Source organism: Hemicordylus capensis, chromosome 6 (genome assembly GCF_027244095.1).
Source record: "Hemicordylus capensis ecotype Gifberg chromosome 6, rHemCap1.1.pri, whole genome shotgun sequence".
NCBI lineage: Eukaryota > Metazoa > Chordata > Lepidosauria > Squamata > Cordylidae > Hemicordylus > Hemicordylus capensis.
This window is the reverse complement of record NC_069662.1, coordinates 91336836-91357774: the sequence shown is the minus strand read 5'-3', so window position 1 is coordinate 91357774 and position 20939 is coordinate 91336836. Positions and strand designations below refer to the sequence as shown.

Below are 20939 nucleotides of genomic sequence, written 5' to 3'. Positions count from 1 at the left end.
CTGTTAGAACATATAAGACGCACCTGAATTTTGGCGGATATTTTTCGAGGAAAAAAGTGAGTCTTATAGTCCATAAAATACGGTAGTTGATCATGGAAACAGCCAGAGAGGAGGTGACCTTGGACTTAATCCTGAGTGGTGCAAAGGATTTGGTGCGAGATGTCAGTGTCATGGAATCTTTAGGGAACAGTGACCATAGTGTGATCAAATTCAGCATATATGCAAGGAGAGAACTGCCAAGGAAGTCTAACACAGACACTTTGAACTTCAGAAGAGGGAACTTCTCTAAAGTGAGGAGTTTGGAGAAAATAAAACTGAAAGGGAAAATCAAGAGAGTCACTTTGCTCCAGAATGCATAGGGTTTATTTAAAACTACAATAGTAGAAGAGCATTTAGAATGTATACTAAAATGGAGGAATGGTACAACCAAGTCCAGAAGGATGCCAACATGGTTAACAAGTAAAGTCAAGGAAGCTATAAAGGGGAAGAAGAATACTTCAGAAATTGGAAGGCCTGCTCAAATAAAAAGAATAGAAAGAAGCACAAACTCTGGCAAAAGAAATGTAAGGAGACAGTAAGAGAGGTGAAAACAGAGTTTGAAGAACATTTAGCTAAAAGCATCAAGGGGGATAACAAACTCTTATTTAAATACATCAGAAACAGAAACCTGTCAGGAAGGCAGTAGGTCCATTAGATGATGAGGGAATGAAAGGGACTATTAAGGAGGATATGGAGATTTCAGAGAAGCTAAATGAGTTTTTTGCATCTGTCTTCATGGCAGAGGATACTGAGCGAATATTATTATATAAAATTATATATATAATTCTATTTCTTTGATTTATATCCTGCTCTGTCGCATAAGCCCCATTGTTACTACTAGCATCTACATTTTAAAAAGTGAAGGGGACATTCCAAGAAAGCTTTGGTGTAGATTTAGATCATAAGAGCATAGTTATGTATTTTGAAGTGTCATTCATCTAAGAGGAACATAAAGGGCATTTACAGTGCCAGTTCCAGGTTTGGGCAGACTAAGATGTCCTCAATGGGCCCAACTCCTCCATGCCTCTGTCCCCACTTCCCATTCACTTCCCTTCTCCTTCTGGGCCCAGTCTACACCACTGCCCTTTCCCTAAGGGAGAGGATGAGGTGAGTGGAGCCTGCTGCTCTTTCTCCTTATTCCTATCATTGCTTGATCACTTAGAGATGACTGGTAAACAGGCAGTGGCAGCAAGAATACGGAGCAGCAGCAGAGTGAGAGGGCTCCAGGGATCAGCAATGACACCCTCCCCGATGAGGTATGACCCTGGCAGGTGTCTCCTTCTAATGACAAGATGCCCCAAGGACATTGCAAAGCTATGGAAATATTCCGTAGCAAAGCAATGGAAATAAGGATACTGAAAGATGGTGAGGGTCTGGAAACCAAGTCCTATGTGGAATAGTTAAAGGCAGGGGTATAGTGGAGGAGGGATGGAGCACTGGTTCTTCTTGGCTTCTCTGGCTGTTGGGGTGGGCATGGCCATGGGGGCTGTCATGGAAAGCACCTTCACTTCTGAATTTGCAACTACATCACTGGTTAAAGGAGTGGGATATATTTAGCCTGGAGAAGAGGAGACTAAGGAGAAATATTATAGCTATCCTCAAATATCTGGAGAGATGTCACATAGAAGAAGGAGTGAACTTGTCCTCTGTTGCTCCTGAGGTAGAACTAAAACCAATGGACTGAAATTTCAACTAAGCAGATTCAGGCTAGACATTAGGAGAAATTTACTACCTGTAAAAACTGTTTGACAGTGAGATTGGCTGTCCTGTGCAGTGGTGGACACTGGAGGTGTTCAGGCAGAGGATGAATGGCCACCTGCCAGGGATAATGTAGCGAATTCCTGCATTAAGCAGGGGGCTGATCAGGAAGACCTCCAACAAGAGTCTCTTCTAACTCTAAAATTTTACTATTCAAAATACTTCCATGGAATAAACTATATGTCAAGGATGCCTCTTAGTCTAGGCCTTTGATTCTGTCCCCTTTGATGACTCTTTCACAAAAACAAGTTGTAGTAGCCCAAAGAAGGCTATGTCTGAACAGTGGTTCAAAACAGCTCAGCCTATATTTTAGCACTATGTAATCTATGGAAACCACAGTCACCTATAAGTCGTTGCTGCGTCTGATGCAATGCATAGACACAACACAGGAATTCATACATTTTAAAGAGCAGTAACTTGGATGGATTCATTTTAATAGCATTTCTAAGGCAGCTGTGAGGATACCTTGTTTAGTATTGCATTGCTTTAAAATATTTTATCCAGTCAGCAATCAAAATAATTTCCCTAACTGGAAAAGAGATATACTGAAGGCATCTGCATTTTCAGCAAACAGGGATTTTAAAATATGTTCAAATATTTTCCAGTGTTTTGAACTGGAAAAACATACAAAAGACGGAGGGCCAGGTTGCTTGTATTTCTGCCACAGGTATATCCATTATCAGCTTGTTTTTAGTGACTACCTCAGCAGAAGCACTGTAATAAGTTTCCTTGCATAGATACCATGAGGCACTCATTTCAACTTTAAGACGGTTTAGCAATCCCCTCAGTAGCTTGTAAAGTTTAATACAGCACTGTCCGTTCTGCTCTGAACCATGCAGTAAACCATAATCTGAGTGGAGGTAGCAGGGAGACAGTGAATCCTGCCCATAGAGTCTTGTTGCTTCCTTTTTCAGTACAGTCCAATGTGGGGCAGTCCTTCCATGAGTGAGGTGAGGCAGTTGCCTCAATGAGAAGATTACTGGGGTGCCAGCAAGGCACCAAGATGCCCTCCTGCCCCCTGCTGTTTAAAAATAGAGAAGAGTGGGAGGAGAGTCCATGTAAGGGGGCAGAACTTAGCATCCTGCCTCAGGCACACACAAGTTTCTAAACTTCTTAAACACTGTGATAAGTCACATTTACAGACCTGTGGGCTTTGGAGAAAGACAGTTTTCTCCTAGACTGACTCTTCCTCCCATAGTGAATGGTTAGCCTGCCTAGAACAATAAATGCTATTGCACAAAGGCCATGGGGTTGTTGCTGCCAAAGGCTTAAACACCCAGACGTCTTCTCTAAAATGTGGACAAGGTTAAATCAGGCCTTTAGAATTTGAGACCCCTCGAGCAGAACCCAGCCCAGTAGTCATGTACTGTACATTTGTGTGATTAACTGCCTCCTGCTTGGATCCAGATCTAACTTGAGTGCAACACTGTTAAATTGTGTTTCAAATTCTATGACGCATCTATCTGTGTCAATATATAGTAATATAAATTAGTGTTAGGAAGAAAGTTGCTGATTAATGCTACTTGGAGAATCAAATGGTAGTGCTGGTTTAGATTTCAACTTGCATTTTATATCTTGTTTTCCAGAAATAGGTCATACAGTAAGTGACAGAAGCATGAGAAAGAGATTTCCATATCAAGTCTCAAATTTATCTCAACTGTGGAACACTGCCATCAAATAGAGGCAACAAAAACTGAGAGAAAAACACCTGCAGTTGAAATGGAATCATATTTCTAATTCATTTCCAACTCAGTGTCCAAATTTCAGATTTGGTTTCATGGTGATCTCTTAGAGGATCTTAGCTGATGCAATGCACACACTTCTGGCAGAGAAACAGTGTTTTAAAATGTGATTTCATGGCTGAATTGCAATAGGCCTTGGTTGTGTTTCCAAAAGATTGCCACCTGGAGTCAGTCTTTTAGGAAGGACAATGCATGCACTGAATTCAAGCCCTGATCTTGGAATGGCCTGAAATAGACTGTTCTTAGGTGAAAAGGCCATCAATTGTACAATGTATAAACAACTAACTTTTGAGTAGGAAGCTCAGGCAAAAGATATCTGTGGCACTCTGAAGTGGCACTACAGGCATGAGCCAATGCACAAGCTCAGGCCAAACAAGAAGTGGGTTTTTGTTCTGCGTTCTGGATGTTTAATTATATGCCAGGCAACCTTAATTTGTCAATAAAAATGTCATCCTTTTCTTTAAGTCTGCCACTTTCTACCCTGTGAAGACCTCTGAAAAGTACAGACTTTGCTGTTATGTACTCCAGCATGACAATCTGAGTATTGTCCCACTGGGTTGCAAAATTTGTTTATCTAACACATTCATTTATCTCCATCAGTGAGCAGTATCAGATATATCAAAATAAACTGTAGAGTGACTGCTTGGGAATCTATGATATGACTTTTTCCTTGCTTCCTCAGATCTGGGGTATACAACTATGAGGATGGGATGATATCAGGGCTGTTCAACTTCGGCCCTCCTGCAGATGTTGGGCTACAACTCCCATAATCCTTGGCTATTTGCCACTGTGGCTGGGGATTATGGGAGTTGTAGTCCAAAACAAGCAGAGGGGACCTAAATTGAGCAGGCCTGGATTATATCCTCTTTCAACTTTGGGTGGCCCTATTCACTTTTCTGTCTGGTCAGCCCACTTCATTTAAGATCTTTAAACTTAAGTGTGCAAGTGTGGATTCCAAATTTAGCATTGAAGATTTGTATAAACAATTATGGAACTGCAGGAAAATGCTGCAGTATATCCTTGGAGTGTTTGTGTTACCTAAACCTGTGGCTGTCACCTGTGGTGTACCTGTCACCTGTGGTGAGAAAGAGTTGGCAACAAATACAGGAATCTCTCCTCTAACTTGGGTTTTACTTCATGTGCAACTCCCCCCCCGTTTTCTAGTTTTTTGTGTGTGTGGGGGGGCTCATTCACACCTCCTTTTCATCCATCCCTAAAGAGTTAGTATTAAGAAGCAGGGCTCATCTACAGAATGGGCTACGGCACTGATAAGACTTTTTGTGGTTATTTGGACCTTTGAGTGTCCCCATAACGTGGAGGAGTTGTGAGGAAATTCCCTCAGAACTTGCCCACCAGCAACTGGGAGGACCGTACTTCATAATACCAAGAAATTAACTCTGTCAAACTCCTCCCTCTTCAGAAATAGAAGAGGGTTATCTGACAAGTGAGGGAACCACAGAGTTTCAGGATTTTTTTCTGTGGAGAAAATTGGGCAGCTTTCCCCCTCAGAAACAGAAGGGTTGACTGTCTTGAGTGAGTATTCTTCAAGTTTAAAAATGTCTTGCTGTTTTTGTTCCATCCATAATGATCATAACATGCCCAGCTTTTTAGAAATAGATATAAGATATCACTGGCAATATTTTCAGAGTTAACTAGTGTACTGGAAAGGTCAAAAGTGGGCAAATATTGTCAGTCTGATTCATTTGAGGCCCTTTCCGCACTGCTTATTGGTTCATCGTACAGGAGAACCTCGTTATTCGCAGAACTGCTATTTGCAGTTCTGTGTATCCAGGGGGTGTCTAATAGACACCCGTTTCCAGTATCCGCGGATACAAAAGGGTTAAAACCCACATATTCATGGTTCCTAGAGGGCCATATGTGTTGGGGTTTGTGATTATTTAGCAAAGCGTCAAAAGAAGCTACCCACTCCATTTACAGAGTAGAGTGCTGAGTTTCTTTGTTGAAGTTATTTAAAGAACACACATGGAGATTGTTGTACAATCTAAACTAAGTAAGTTTATTGGTGAAGTACAATTGAGATAGGAAAGACCTAGTCCTATCTATCAACGACATAATGAATAGGTAGGCAGAGATACATGTTGCCATCTGCTCTCTAAGAGGAAAGGAAGGAGACTGACTCTTTAGGAAGCACCTGAGTAGTCAAGGCAGGGGTCATAGAGTAGAGGCAAAGCAGGGACAGGTAAGGAGACCCTCACTAATTACCTCTGCTCCCAGTGTCCCTAGTGGTTATTAGGATAGTTCGTGCAAAAGGTTGGTGCACTGGAACTCCATATCCAACAGGAAGTGACCGTGGAGGTCACTTCCACGTGCCATTTTATCTAAAGGAACTATTTTGTGGCTTGTTTCTTGGAAAAAAACCAGATGTTCCCCACAATTTTTCATAGTTTCTGGGGACATTTCATCCTTTTGGGGGTATTCCTGGGCACATGGGTAGAGCATGCCACAGTAAGTTTTCTCACTATTGTGAGCCATTTTTTTGCCTCCCCCCCGCCACCCTGGAACCTAACTCCCCTTTCCCTATATCCATAATGCCTAATTACTCGTGGTTCTGTTACTCATGGTAGTAGGTGAGGAATGGAACCCCCACGAGTAATGAGATTCTCCTGTACTCATACGTTATAGCTAAAAGGCTAACTCCTGTTGTAGAAAGAACCCAAGGTAAATTTGTATTCTAAAGGTAGTGGCTCACCTAGTGCACAACACTCCTTCAGCATTCTTGCACAAGAGCACAGAGTTGCACAATAGATGGCAATTGGAAATAATGATCCTTTATCACACAACTGCTTTTCTACAATTGTACAACTGCACAAATACTCCATTACAAGGTTGTAGTATGTGAGCCAGTGACATAATAAACCAAATAACAAAATTTGCATTGGCAGCTGCTAGAGCTGTGCATCAAATGGGAACAATTATTGTATCCAGAATCAAAATCTGAGTGTCAATAACTAAGTGGACAAGTATATCGGCTGTAATGTTGCGTCCCAGCTTTTAGTTCTTCCTTTATCTTTTGCTAAAAGATTGCTAGGATCTCTGGGCATGTATATCGCCAGCTCCTCTAGCTTAGATTTTCATTCATTCACAACAAACCTTACAACAAGGCCTTCTTAGACTAAGCTCCTGCAGCAGTGCCCTGGAGCTGAACTTTACATCATGGTTTCCATTGGCTGTTCTGCTTGTGTCCATGTGGAATTATCCATTGGCTCAGCATTAGGCTCCTTACTTAGTCTCCATTGCCCATCTAATTGGCAATGGGCAAAAAGCAACTTGTGTGTGTAGCAATAAGTTTGCACTTGGGAATGCTGTTTTCTGGCAAACTGTTCACACTGATCTTCTGTTGGGTTTTCAACCACTGGGAATTTTTGAGGGAGAGAGTTCGAGGGAAATGTTTACACAGGTTACATTTTTTGCTTCCTGTTCAGTTTGATTACTGCTGCGTAGAGGTTAGCTCCAGGCTGCTAAGCCTCTGAGGATTGTGAGAGGGATGTAAAGACAAGAACAACAGCTGGATGTCTGATCTTGAAATCACAAATAGTAACTTGTTTGTCACTTTCTGGATCCCTGGTGCATGTATTTTCTGACTTACTTGCAGTGTGTATTTGGGATATCTGGATGAGAAATAAAACGGAGTTGGAGTGTAACAGTTTGAGCTTTGTTCAGTGACTATCCTCATGGTGTCCAAGGGATTTTCTAAATACGTTTTGGGGGAGGAGAAGCCCAATGCATAAGCCAGTGGTCTTGACCTTGTATCTTCAGTATTTACAACATAGTCTAAATGTACAATACCAGACAGTCCTCTGGAGATGAGGCCCTAAATATGAGTGACAAGCACAGAAAATTGAGTAACTTTAGCATAAAATAAAGCTCTTTTGTGTATATAAATTAATAGCCATTCCCCATCTCATAGATATATATTACGGTGAAAATCCAAACTTTGGTGAATGCCAGCATTCATGTGTGAATGCTGACAAGCCCTGATGATAAGTATTTTCTCAAACCTACACCAGTGAATACTGACAATCATATTTAGGTCATGGGACATGTCAACAGAGTGTGGGTCCCCCTCCCCTATGTTTTTTCTAAAAATTACAAAATTTGTCTGGGATAACATTCACATATTATATGTTGACATAAACCAAATTTTGGGAATGTATAATGAACATGTATAAACATATATAAAGACAATTTAGTCATTATCTCAGTGTCCAGAGACACTATTCTAGGTACTTAACAACCTTTGACAGACTTATGATGGTTAAAAGCTTGTATAAAATCACAGCAGGGCCAAATAAATAAATAAATAGCTCCCTAACAATACCAGTTGCTGAGGCCTCACCAACTACTTCACCCACAATTAAGAACCCCACAAGAGGTATAACATATACCTCTAAGGAACCCCACCAGAGGGTTCTTAATTGGAGCCAGGACAGTGGGAGAGATTGATTTGGGCTGCTTTATGTGTAGCCCCACCCTGAAGTTCTGCATACAAAGCCTCACATTCCAAGCCTGCAGTTCCTCTCCCACTTCAACTTCACATCTGATTATTTCACCTTCCCCAACTAAATGTATTTGCTATCTGGTGGTATATTCCATATATTTTCATTGACATTATTTAAAAAGAAGCTAGCCTTTCCATTGTTTTTCTTCAATGTACAGGGGCATATATTAGACCAAACAGTCCCTACCCAGTCACCTTCTGCCTTCCTGAACACCTGAAATGGAGAAATACAAAGGCAGTTTTTAGGCCAAGTGCAATATGCTGGTTATTGCCTTAAAAGCCCTAACTTCCCTGGGATGAGCATCTCTTAGAGAGAGTCTCCTTTGACCTCTCTGTTCCTTCAGATTGCTGCTGCTATTTTTATGGTGTGGTATTTATGCTGGTGATATCGGTTCACATACAGACTAATGACATATCTCTGGAAGAGCATTTTCCTCCATGCCAAAGTGCCAAAATTTGCTCCATCCCACTAAATGCTCTTCCACTGTCACATTGGTAGTTTGGATGTTGGACATTGTTTCTGTAGCTTTTATGCTTGATGCTATTGCTGTAGGGTGATCTGCCTTGAGCTGTTTCTGTCCATCTGTCTAGGGGTTTATATCCTATCTTTTGGCTCTTTGGAAGCATTAAAAACGAAGTAAATGAACCAGAGTACTTGGCTGTAAGCTGATTTAATGCCATGTCAAAGAAGGGATGCGGCTTAGATAGAACCAAACCAGCTTTAATTAAAGTACTTTGAATTAAGTGGTCTATCTATGACTATAATTTGGGCAATGCTTCTGTGCCTGGGACATTGTAAGGTACAGTGGCATTCCAGAAAGAGGGACTGTTCTTTAGAAATGCAAGTCAAAGCAATACTTTTTAAAAGCTCCGGGAAACTTCTGCCTTTATGACATAGCGTTGACGTAGGAACTGCTCTCTTGTACAGAGACCACATGACACTTGTAATAGCAAGAAGCAGCAAGATACATTCTGGCTAAATATCAGTTGCTTCTCAGCAGTCCCCACTTCCTCCTGATTTTTGAGTATACTGTTTTGTTTCCTGTCCTGAAAACTGTATTGTTGTGTGCTGAAAACAGGTGCTGTGGTTTAACCCAGAGGCAGCTGAGTTCCCGGTGCTCTTTGAAGTCTTCCGCCCACTGTGTCTTCCCTCACACGGATGTTATGAGGCTGAATTAATTTGGGACAGGATCTATGACCTTTTCGATGAAAGGCATTATGGGTACTCCAATAATGTAATTGCAGCATGGCCGGTGGTCTTTACAGATGTTCTCTTGTCACTGCATAGCTACTTAATGGCTTCCTACAGATGTTCCCATGAGTATGCATGTGTATCTTCTTTCCATCTTCATTTATGACACCCAAGACCTTTAAATATATATATATATATATATATTTATTGTTGCTGGATGTTTAATGTTGAACAGCAGAAGCCATGAAAACATCCCCTGCGCTAGCACTGTTGGTTTTCTCTCCACCTTTTTATTTAGGTTGTGGATGCTGCTGCGTAGGCATGGACTTCCCTCCTCAGTGGCACACCCCTTACCACAAACAACTACATCTGCAGATGTTTTCTATGTTTCTTTCTACTTTTGTGTTCCATTTCCTATTGTGGTTTTCATTCCCACAGTGCCTGATTCATTGGACTCTTCCTCTGCTGTGAGGACCATGTGGCATGTGGCATTTTTGCACTCTTCTTGCAAATGGGAGGATGGTCAGCCCAGATGGGCTCAAGAGCTTCACTTCCTGACGCTTGCAGTTCCTGTTGCTGAGGCTCGTGTCTTTGGGGGCTTAAAGAGATCTCACTAGAGGAGTTGCTTGGGATGCTTATCAAGCGTTATGTCTTTTGACACAGCGGCAGAGTGTGTATATAGGAACATATGCACCCAGTTCCTCAAAATTCCCTCATGCCAACCCTGTTCCTGGCTACTTGCTGCAGTTGTCGTCCTCGAAGACATTGCACCTGAATGGGGCACTAAATACCGCTGCATTCCCACCCCCAAGAAAATTCTGCCCCTCCCACTCATTTGCCTGCTCAATAGCTGAGTGAGGAGCAGCAGTGGCTAAACAGCACGCTGCTGTTGTTGCTGAAGTGTCTCTGCTCTCTGTTGCTGGGTGGCAGGGAGCACTGCTGTGTCCCACACAGTGGTGGCAGCCCCCAAAGAGGAAATGGGAGAGAAGGCAGGAGCAGGAGGGGGGATTTCTGGGCACGTGGTAAGATAGAGTGGTTCTGCCCACAGAGCTGAGCTGGCTGAAGTGATACTTGAGGGTTCTGTGGTGCTGCTGTCAGCTATAGCAGAAAGGTGAGTTGGGGAAGAGTTGGCCCCACATCTGCTTCCCCAAATTTACCACATGAGGTAACTCATTTCACCCTGCTGCATGGCAGGGCTGGCCCTGGGCTGTAATATTGGGGGAAATGCAAGTTTATTATATTTATATCCTGCTTCATCATCCCCAGTTCTCAAAGTGGCTACACAACTTTTATATTCACATCAGACTAATATAGTTTCATGTTTATATACAAAATATAAATGTTTTATATACAAAATGCACAACTCTAAAGAACATTACACATCATTATACACATTATTTCAAGTGCTACATTTAATATAAAACAAAATGTACAGTAAGAGAATTGTTAATTGTATAAGTTGTTAATGCAGTTTTTCATGTGAATGGGACATAATTCACTCTGAGACTGAAAGGCTCTTGTGAGCTATCCCATTTTACTTCGCTTCCCTTCCTTTTCTCCTTCTCCTTGTTCTTTCTGATGTAGCCTCCAGTGGTTGTGAGACACGGCAGACTCCAATCTGACTATATGTTCCCTTGTACTGTCTGTATATACTTGTCACTTTGCCTGCTGATGCACCTGGACTGAAGATAATTGGCTAAAGTTTAAGCAAAGAACATTAGGGCTGATGGTGACGGGAAGGGGCAGACAGACAGAGAACTCAGCCAAGCCCCTGACAGTACTATCCATCAAGGGTGTTTGGCTTCAAATATAGGCATGACATTTGTGTGTATCTGGTAATCAGACTTCATGTCTAAGGCAAAGCAGCTGCAACCCCAACCATACTAGATGAATTCATATGTATATTAATAGCTATTTTTGACATAATCAAAGAGGTAATTCTCACAATAAAAAAAACCCCTGTGTTCTACCCAGGTTTGGGATCTGTGTGTGTTGTGTTCCCAATTTTTGGTTGTGTGGAAGCAAAGTAGGAGGAAAACCTGGGTAGCTTTTCCTCCTACGTTGCTTCTACACAATCACTTCTACCCAGGTTTTCCTCTTACCTTGCTTCCACACAACCAAAAATTGGGAGTACACATAGCTCCCAAACCTGGGTAGAACACAGTTTTTGATTGTGTGCATGACTTCAAAGAGTTCCATGATTGATAACTTTTCTTTAACTTGGCAATACTGCTTCAAATTGTTGCCAGTTTTAAAAAATAAATAAATTCAGGGGCTAGGGATTGGTTGACTAGTAACTCCTGGAAATACACCCATTTAATGGAGAAATTCTCTCCTTCTTTAGCCCTGTCTTTCCTTCTTTTGTTTCTTGTTTTCTAATATGCCAGAATGCTATCCTCTTCTGGTTCCTTTTCTTCAGCTTTCCTTCTGTTTCTTTCATCTCCCCAACCAATGAAGTGTTTCATTCTTTTTGTTTTCCAGCCTGTAGAAAAGATTTTAGAACTCATTTTTAGAAGTGTCTGTAATTTAGTTTGTTTTAATGGAGTTGTGCGTATTAGTTTTATTAATAATAATGTATTTTATATAGCACCTTTAATGCATATTTCTGCCTCTCTGCTTAGCTATCACAATAGTCTTGAAATGTAGGCCACTATTGTTCCCATTTCACTATGGAACTACTAAAGCAGACAGAGAATGACTTGCACAAATCTACCCGTGATTCCATGGCAATGGATTTGAATCTACCAGTTTAATCCCATCCATGTTTCTTTGGAAGTCTTACATATTTCAATGGGTAAATATTGTTGAATAGGCAGGGGAGAGATTATCAGAATTCATGGGGGCCACAGACAATCTTAGCAACAGGCACACACACACACACACACACTGAATTACAGATGTCCTCTGCTTTCTCCTATTAGTGCTGAGCTGAACAGACTCCTTCACCCTTCACGAGGGTGGTCCGTCCTTTCATGAGGCAACATGAGGTGATCATGTCAGGCAGTGGATTATTGGGGCACCTGCAGCTCTGCCCCTTCAGAGCAGCTTTGTGGGTCTGATCTGACCCTTATGAGCTTTACAAGGAGCAACTCTCCTCACACACATTGCAAAGCTTACACGAAGCATGAGGAGAAAAGAGGAGACTTCTGGCAACCTTCCCTCCTCTTGCCCCAATACACTACTTTCAAAGCTTACAAGGGATTTGAAAGGGGGTTTGTCTGTCCCCGTTAAGGTCAAGGGACAAGGCAGTATTTGGTATCTCGCCTCAGCCTCTGCAATACCTTGGGCTGCCCCTCCTAGTTGACCAAAATCCTCTAGTAGGTTCCATCTATGGAGCTGGCAACAAATTCTGTGGTAGCAGAGTTGCAGTGAAGGTATCTGGCCAAGGAACTTACAGACAAACAGTCTAGTTCATTTACTGCTCAGCTGCTGCATTTACCATTCCCATTGCAGCAGATCACAATATAGATCTGATCTTCATAGGAGAGAAATAAGAAGCAACTTATTCTGTGTCCAGTCTTGGACACATCTTATTCTGCAGACACGTCCAGGTGTTTCTTTGTTTTTCAAATGCTAATCTACTCATTCTTTATCATACACTTCCATGTGGATTTGGTATCACCTTATCCTTTGTTCACTGTTTGTCTATTTTACTTAAAGCAACTCACTTATTATGTGATTTCAATACCTCTAATCTTACATTTTTGCCCCTCTGTCCTTTGCAGTTGTTGCCTTGAAAACAACTAGCAGAAACCAGAAAAGTAGCTAGGTCTTTCATGCTGGTTTTCAATTGAAATGTGTTTTATAGCTGCTTCCCTCATAGATACAAATAAATCTTATGTAGATTTAACTAAAGGTTTATTCAGAAACAACTCCATTTTCTCCTTCTCCTTTTCTTCCATTTCCCTTTCTGACTCCACCTCCCCCCACCCACACACACACTCTACAGGATCCCTACTGGGACAAAATTCTCAACAATAAAACATAAGAAGATTACTAGATAGAATTCAACAAAATGGTTCATGAACAGTAGCTCTCTGAGGAATAAAATTGGCTTCCTTAGTAGCATAATATAATACAGACCATCCTGAGGGGAGGGAGGAATTGGCATTCTAATATTTGCATGGCAAGCAAGAAAAATGTAATAGAAAGCTTGAAAAAAGTCTGTTTAAAAAATCTACACACTTTGGTTTATCATGTACCATATTTTATGGTTTCCCTGTTTCCCTGTTTGTTTATTTTTTAATGAGGTATTGAGAGTAAAGCAGGCGTCGCTTTATTTTAAACTAGCTGACTGGACGCATAGCGTCTGCTCCCCTAGTTCGACTCTTCCCCCTGCTTCAGCCCCTTCTCCCTGACTCTATCTGGCATCAGAGATGTCAGAGCCCGGCCTGCTTCTCTCCGCCTCCCCCCCCCGCCCACAGTTTCTCCTGCCTCCTGCCAGTTTATCTGTCCCCTCTGGCCGCCTCCTCCTCTTCCTGGCAGCCCAGCCTCCTCCTGACCCTGGTGGGCACACAGGCCACTGCCGCCTCACCACGGCTGGGGCTGGGGCTGGGGCTGGGGCTGCCTCCTCGCCGTGGCCCCCACCATTTCCCCTGGTAGCAGCTCAACGGCCTGCTGCCATGCATGAGCTCCCACCGCCCAGCCAATCTGGTGCCTCTGCCACCCAGCCAATCTGCTGGGTGCCAGGACACATCCCCAAGGGCACGTTTTCAAGGACTGATTATAAAGATGTTAAACTTCTCATCCTGTTGCGGGAAAAAGTCCTCTGGAATCTTGCCCTCTTGTTTGATTCAGCTGCTTGCATTCATCCTTCTATCACATGGACAGAGAATGGGCGTCTTGCTAAAACCAAAGAGAATTAGACAGAGTTCCCGCAATTCTACTAATTGCCTGACTGAATAAAGTCAAATGCAGCAAGGATGCATGCTCAAAATAAGCTTTATATTTCTTGATCAAGAAAGGCAGAGTACAGTCAGTAAGAGTCTGGTTGGTACTGCGCACCGAAGCCACACAGTTGGCTGGTTTATATAGGTTTCAAGCAAACAAGCTTATCAGTAACGCAATTAATACTGTCATTGGTAATTAAATATACACATTCCAGAGGTGCTATTTAGAGCCTGAGAAAATGAGTTACTACTTATAAGGATGTGCAAACTGGTTTGGGGGTTTGGTTTGATGGTTTGGGGTTGAACCGAACACCCCCCTCCCCCAGTTCTGGCCGGACCGGGACTGAACCCCGCCTTCAAGTTGGTGATTATACCTCTAGCCCCTTTGTCGGCTTCCTAAACGCTGCGGGGGGTGAGGGGTTGTTAGCAATCTGGCCACCCGGTAGGGAAGTCTAGGATGATAGTTAGCAAAAGACCAGTCTGGGTTGCAGAAGCGAAATACGGCTCAAAAATGTCTCCCTCTCTCTGGCTCTGGCTGAAGGCTGTTGACACTAGGGATGACATATGTTGTCTTCCAGCGGCTAACTCCAAGCTGTAGATGTGCTTTATAGTCTAAGCTGATAACTCTCAGCTGGCAAGGATTCAAGGCTTATCAGCCCTCTGCAAGAGGCGCTTACTTCTTCTGATGGTTTCCAGCTGTGCCTGCTGCCTTGTGACCCACCTCTGCTGTGGAGTCAGTGGGGGTTGCCTGCACAGCTCATCCTCCGGTTCGTCAGTCACTGTCTCTGAGGCCTCAGACTGCTGTGACTGCTCTGAGACATCAGCCGGACCTGCCTCAGCCATCTTTTGGGAACCGACAGCCGGGCTCTGCCCTTCAGGCACCCCTGCATTGGCTGAAGGGCTGTCAGCATCTCCTTCCTCCTCGCTATCTGAGAGCGAGGGCATGGCAGGGATGTCCACAAAGGTGCCCCCTCTCCTGCCGGCCTCGTTTATCACCGCTGCAACTCATTTAAGTCTTTTTTTTGGGCCCATTTGGGCCTTGGTAAGCTTGCATGGTAGGCATTTTCCCCGCTGCAGCGCATGTGCAAATGGCCTCTGTGACCTTCAGGGCCTCACAGAGGCCATTTGCACATGCGCAGCAGCAGGGGAAATGGCCACCGTACCAGCTTACCAAAGCCGAACGGACCGAAAAAAAGGTTTATATGGGCCGCTGCGGTGATAAACGAGGCTGGTGGGGGGAGGGGGAGCCTTCACAGACACCCCCCAAGGCCTTTAGGAAGCCCCCCAAAGGGGTTAGAGGTAATAAATATTTTTTTTATTTTTTTTTTAAATCGTGGACCCCCCGTAATGCACCGAACCGGGGGGGGGGGGTGTTGTTTGAAGGGGGGCCGGACCGAACTGGTCAGGTTCGAGTGCAGTTTCCACTGGAACCAAACTGGGCCAGCCAGTTCCGTGCATACCCCTAACTACTTGGTCTTTCTGATAACCTTACTCCTTATAGGTATCTTGTGCCAGGATGTTTATTTTTGCTTGAGTGAGGGATTTGTCTAATGGACTAGTTGCATACCTATTTTATCTGTCTCCCAACAAGTTCTGGCATTTGTTATTTCTAGCCTCCTATCTCATGTTCTTGAGAGGGGCCCCACATTCCTAGTTTGAACACTTTTCCTGACTCAAACAGTTTTCTTTGTTTCAAGCCTAGTGGCTCTTTGTGTTGTTTAATAGTCTTAACCAAACTTTGAATCAAACTCTAATGCACTTATTTGTAGGCCTGGATTAAACAATTCCATATCAGTCCTTTACCACACATCTGGGGCTTGGACTACCCCTCCTGACTGACCAAAACCCTCTAATGTGTTCAATCTTTGGAACCAACACTGTAGGGTGGGAAGTCCACTGAAGATTAAAATGCTGGCTGCTTGGTGTCTCATGCTCTTAGGATCATAGGAAACTGTCATATAGACTCAGTAGTCAGACCACTGGTCTATATAGCTCAGTATTGTCTTCACATACTGGCAGTGGCTTCTCCAAGGTTGCAGCCAGGAATCTCTCTCAGACCTATCTTGGAGAAGCCAGGGAGGGAACTTGAAACCTTCTGCTCTTCCCCTGAGCAGCTTCATCCCCTGAGGGGAATATCTTGCAGTGCTCACACATCAAGTCTCCCATTCATATGCAACCAGGGTAGATCCTGCTTAGCTATGGGGACAAGTCATGCTTGCTACCACAAGACCAGCTCTCCTCTCCTTCTCAAAGATAAACCCCCTTGGCTAAATTAACATAACTTTTTCTGTCAATAGAGGAGTATCCATGGAACATGAAAAATATTTCATTCACATGTGCATGTTGTAAGAAGGTTCTGAAAGAAGCAGACTAGATTTTATGCACACTCCTAGTTGGCTATGTTTCATATTTTGTATACTTAACTGTGAATGTTCTTCTAGAGGATAAGAACCAGTGCAAGAAAATAAGGCCCTATTAGGATATTCATTCATTTAGCTTGGGACTGGCTACTCTGACTGGCAGAAGATCTCCAAGGTCTCAGGCAGAGGTCTTTCCTACCCGTACTTCTTGGAAACCTGTATCCAGAGTTGCCAGGGGAACCTGGGACATGTACACGCAAAGCATGAGCTCTGCCACTGAGCTATAGCCCCTTGTCAACATGACATCAATCACATAGAAAGAGATTGCTGCCATTGCAGGGAAATGGAGGTGGTGGGGGGCTCCTGTGTTGGTGCTGTGAGGTAGCAGTAGAGGAGCATGTGGCTTAGCATCATGCAAGTGCATGACTACCATGTGTTAAGACATGCTCAGTGGGACTCTTACTGTCTTCAACCCATGTCCATGCTGTATACACTTGACCATTTAGACCATATGGCCACACAATCCTGACCCAGACACCCTTCTGCCTCTCTCATTGCCTTATGATGCCTGCCAATAAGGTCACTCCCCCCAGCTCAGTTGCCATTCAGTAGTGGCAGTCTCTTCCTACTTGGCACACCCCCAAGAGCTGCTTCTGCTTGACAGTCTTCTCAAATAATTTACTTTTAGGCAAAATTTTGTGGCAATTGAGGGATTAATCAAAAGTTCCCCCATGAAATTTTGCTCATTTTGCTGACACTCTACTAGGGATGTCTGTTTCTAATCATGAATTTCCTACAGAAACCACACTGATCTTGCATTCTACATTTGTAACATGTTCTATGTGTGCTTGTTTTATTCTATCCAATAATCTTTTGCAGTTTGTTTGGACATTTGTCCTGGCGGAATCCTGTAGAAAGTGTTAGGGAGGAGTCAGAAAGGAAAGGGAGGGAAAGAAAAAGCAGAAAATTGAGTCGTTGCTGAAGAAAACTTTAGTTAAATTAACATGAGATTTCCTTATGTGTATGAGGGAAGCAGCTATTAAACAGTGCTCCTTCTTGGGTATCCTCCAGAGAGAAAAACATGATTATTAAAAAATATTTATATACTGCTTTTCAAGAGGAAAATTCTCAAAGTGGTTTATATAACAAAATGCATGAAAAAATGGTTTGCTGTCCCCAAAGGGCTCATAATCTTTAAAATAAAATACTCCCCCCCCCGAAAGGAAACACAAGGAATGGCCACTCAGATGCTAGGCTGGACAGGGACAGTTATATTATTTCCCTACTAAATATAAGAAAGTTATCACTTTAAAAAATCCTCATAGCACAGTTAGCAGGGGTTTATTGCACTGGAATCAGCCCCTAATTACCCATATATGCAACCTTTCTTTAAAATTTAACATGGGCTTGGGATTTCGTTGCAATTTTTTAAAATTGCTATTTTGTTATGGAGAGAAAAAACATGACATTGAAATCAGCCCTATGGATCCCTTTCCACCAAAGAGGCAAAGGTAGCCTGTAAACATTATGGTGCTTGAGGGGAAACTGAGGTGTTAACTCTATGTAACACATAGTAAAAGAGTTTTGTCCTGCCTCCATATTGCTAGCCCCCAAACAACAGGCTCTTTCCTGATTCCACACACATACAGCCCGGATCATGAGCCAAATGGCTCTTTCAGTGTTCTGTAACCTCCTAAAGGAAGAGTCCTGCTAGTCTACCACGCCTGAGAGGGTGTTGTAGAGAGTTTAAGAATGCAAAGACTTCTCAGCTAGTGAGAATGTTTATTATTATATCGCAGGACCTCCTAGGAAATATATACAGTGAATCATCATCAGAAGCTGAAGATAACTTTGCTTGAGTTTACAGTTCCTGCTCCAGGCTCTCATTTTGCATTTCATTGGATGGGATGCCTTTTTGTTGAGCAGTTCCAGGTTCTCTACCAGTACTTTTGTTTGTTTTAAAATGGGATGATAGGATGAAAGAGATGCATGTGTATGCAGGAAATGTATTTTTCACTTGTTTAAGTGGTGGTGACGGGGGGGGGGAGTCCAGAAGCTAAATATTGCTATCTTCCCCTGAAGTTATGTGTGATTTGCGGCAGGGGCTCTCATTTTTCTCTCTCATAACAAATGCTCTGCAAGTCGGGGAGGGCACCAAACAATTATTTGAGCCTCTCCAAGTAGAACTATAGCAGAACAAAGGGCTGGTATGAATGATGCCATCTCAGCACACATGATTAGGGAAGGAGAGCTGGTCTTGTGGTAGCAAGCATGACTTGTCCCCATAGCTAAGCAGAATCTGCCCTGGTTGCATATGAATGGGAGACTTGATGTGTGAGCACTATAAGATATTCCCCTCAGGGGATGAAGCCACTCTGGGAAGAGCAGAAGGCTTCAAGTTCCCTCTCTGGCTTCTCCAAGATAGGGCTGAGAGAGACTCCTGCCTGCAACCTTGGAGAAGCCACTGCCAGTATATGAAGACAATACTGAGCTAGATGGACCAATGGTCTGACTCAGTATATGGCAGTTTCCTATGTTCCTATGTTCCTATGAAGGGGTCATACCAAGAGCATACCCATTATAAAGTTGGCAGAGGATGCCCTGATGCAATTTTGCCGCATCCATTTATTTCATGGCGGGGGGTGGGGGGGGAGTTGCATATAGGAAATGTTGAGACTGTTCTCACACACAGCCTAAGCCCAGCCTGGGTTAGGCTGTGCATGAGAACGGCCGGGATCGGGCCCGATCCTGGAGGGGCGGCGCCACCTAGCCTCACTTTGTAGCCCAGCTGTTAGTCGAGGTTAAGGGAGAGAGCGCTACCTTAACCCCGGGCTACCAGATTGTGTGTTTGCTGGAGCTATGTTTAGCCCCAGCGGACACAGAGATGGGAGCCTAGAGTGCCCATCTCCTGAGGGGATCCCCCAATGCATTGTGCATGTTACACAGTGCCTTGCAGGATCTCCGACGGCTGGGACGCCTCATCCCGGCTTCTGGAGCTCCATGCTGCAGGCACGTAGCATGGATCATCTGGGAGCACGATCCACACTCCCAGCAACATGGAATCAGTCATCTGGGGTGAAGGTGAATTCAACAAGCCTTCCCCCATCCTGCCTGCTTGGTCATATGAGCAGCCTCACTGTGTGTTTATTTCAGGATGGAGTTCATGCCTCCCTCATGCTTTCCTGGGAAATGCCTAAAATTAGGCATTTATAGCAAATGCCTGGGCTCTTATTTTATATGGTAGTGTGTTGCAAAATGAGTTGACAACCATTCTTAGTCCCTTGCTTTGTAAAGCACTGCCTTGGCTAACATACAGCATATTGGAGAGATACAGTAGAATCCCTGTCAGTCAAAGAAGAGTCATTTCATTATTTTCTTGCAGAGCAAGTTACCCCTAGCTAAAGGTGGTACATTAACATTTTGTTTTCTGCTTCTTCTGCCTGTCTAACTTGTTATTTGCAAGCAAAATTGTGACATCTGGCATGAAGCCCCAGTTCATGGTTGACAGTGATCTCATGCAAGCACTGCAGGAGTGTGGAGGGCAACACACATGTGGAGACACTGTCTGTGTGAATCAGTTGTGTAAAAGTGCACATATAGCTCCAGTATGGAACTGTTGGTTCACAAATTGCACATGAGCTGAGTTTCAAACTATGCATTATGTAGGATTTGGCGATAATAATAATTGCAGAACCAACCAGAGAGAAGGAGACCTTGGACGTAATCCTGAGTGGTTCCCAAGACCTATTAGAGGTGTCAGAGTTGTAGAACCATTGGGGAATAGTGACCATAGTGTGATCCAATTCAACTTATATGCAAGTGGGGCATTTACCAAGTGGAGCATTATATGCAAGTGGAGCACTGCCTCAGAAGGGGAAACATCTCAACAATGAGGGAACTTGTAAAAAGGAGCTGAAAAGGAAAGTCAGGAAGGTCATATCAGTCCAGAAAGTATGGGACATATTTAAAACCACAATAATGGAAGTGCAGTTGGAATGTATACCAAGAAGGAGGAAAGGTACCACCAAGTTCAGAAGGATGCCAGCATGGCTAACAAGTAGAATCAGGGAAGTTATAAAAGGGAAGAAGACTTCCTTCAGAAAATGGAAGTCCTGCCCAAATGAAGAGAACAGGAAGGAACATAAAACTCTGGCAAAAGAAATGCAAGGAAACAATAAGGGATGCAAAAAGAGAGTTTGAGGAGCATATAGCTAGAAGTGTCAAGGGGAATAAGAAAAACCTATTTAAATATATCAGAAGCAGAAAACCTGCAGGGAGGCAGTCGGACCCTTAGATGATGAGGGCATGAAAGTGATAAGGGGATTGCAGAGAAGCTGAATGAATTCTTTACAATTGTCTTCACGAAGGAGGATACTGACCATATACCCAGTCCAGAACTGAGTTTCTCAGGCTTGGAGGCTGAAGAACTGAGCCAAATTG

At 43.3% G+C, this 20939-nt stretch overlaps 1 protein-coding gene across 3 annotated transcripts in view; it reads left to right on the top strand.

The window, feature by feature from the left end:
- The window catches only part of BMPER (BMP binding endothelial regulator), a 297532-nt gene that overhangs the window by 238002 nt on the left and 38591 nt on the right, over window positions 1-20939 (top strand). Inside the window, exon 14 of one of the 3 annotated variants that reach the window (XM_053264968.1) lies at window positions 6983-7058. The exons of the other annotated variants lie outside the window; for them this stretch is intronic. Coding sequence (XP_053120943.1) covers window positions 6983-7001 — 19 coding nt within the window. The 3' untranslated portion in view covers window positions 7002-7058. Of the gene's footprint in view, window positions 1-6982; window positions 7059-20939 lie in introns of those variants that run through there. 3 annotated transcript variants of the gene reach the window in all.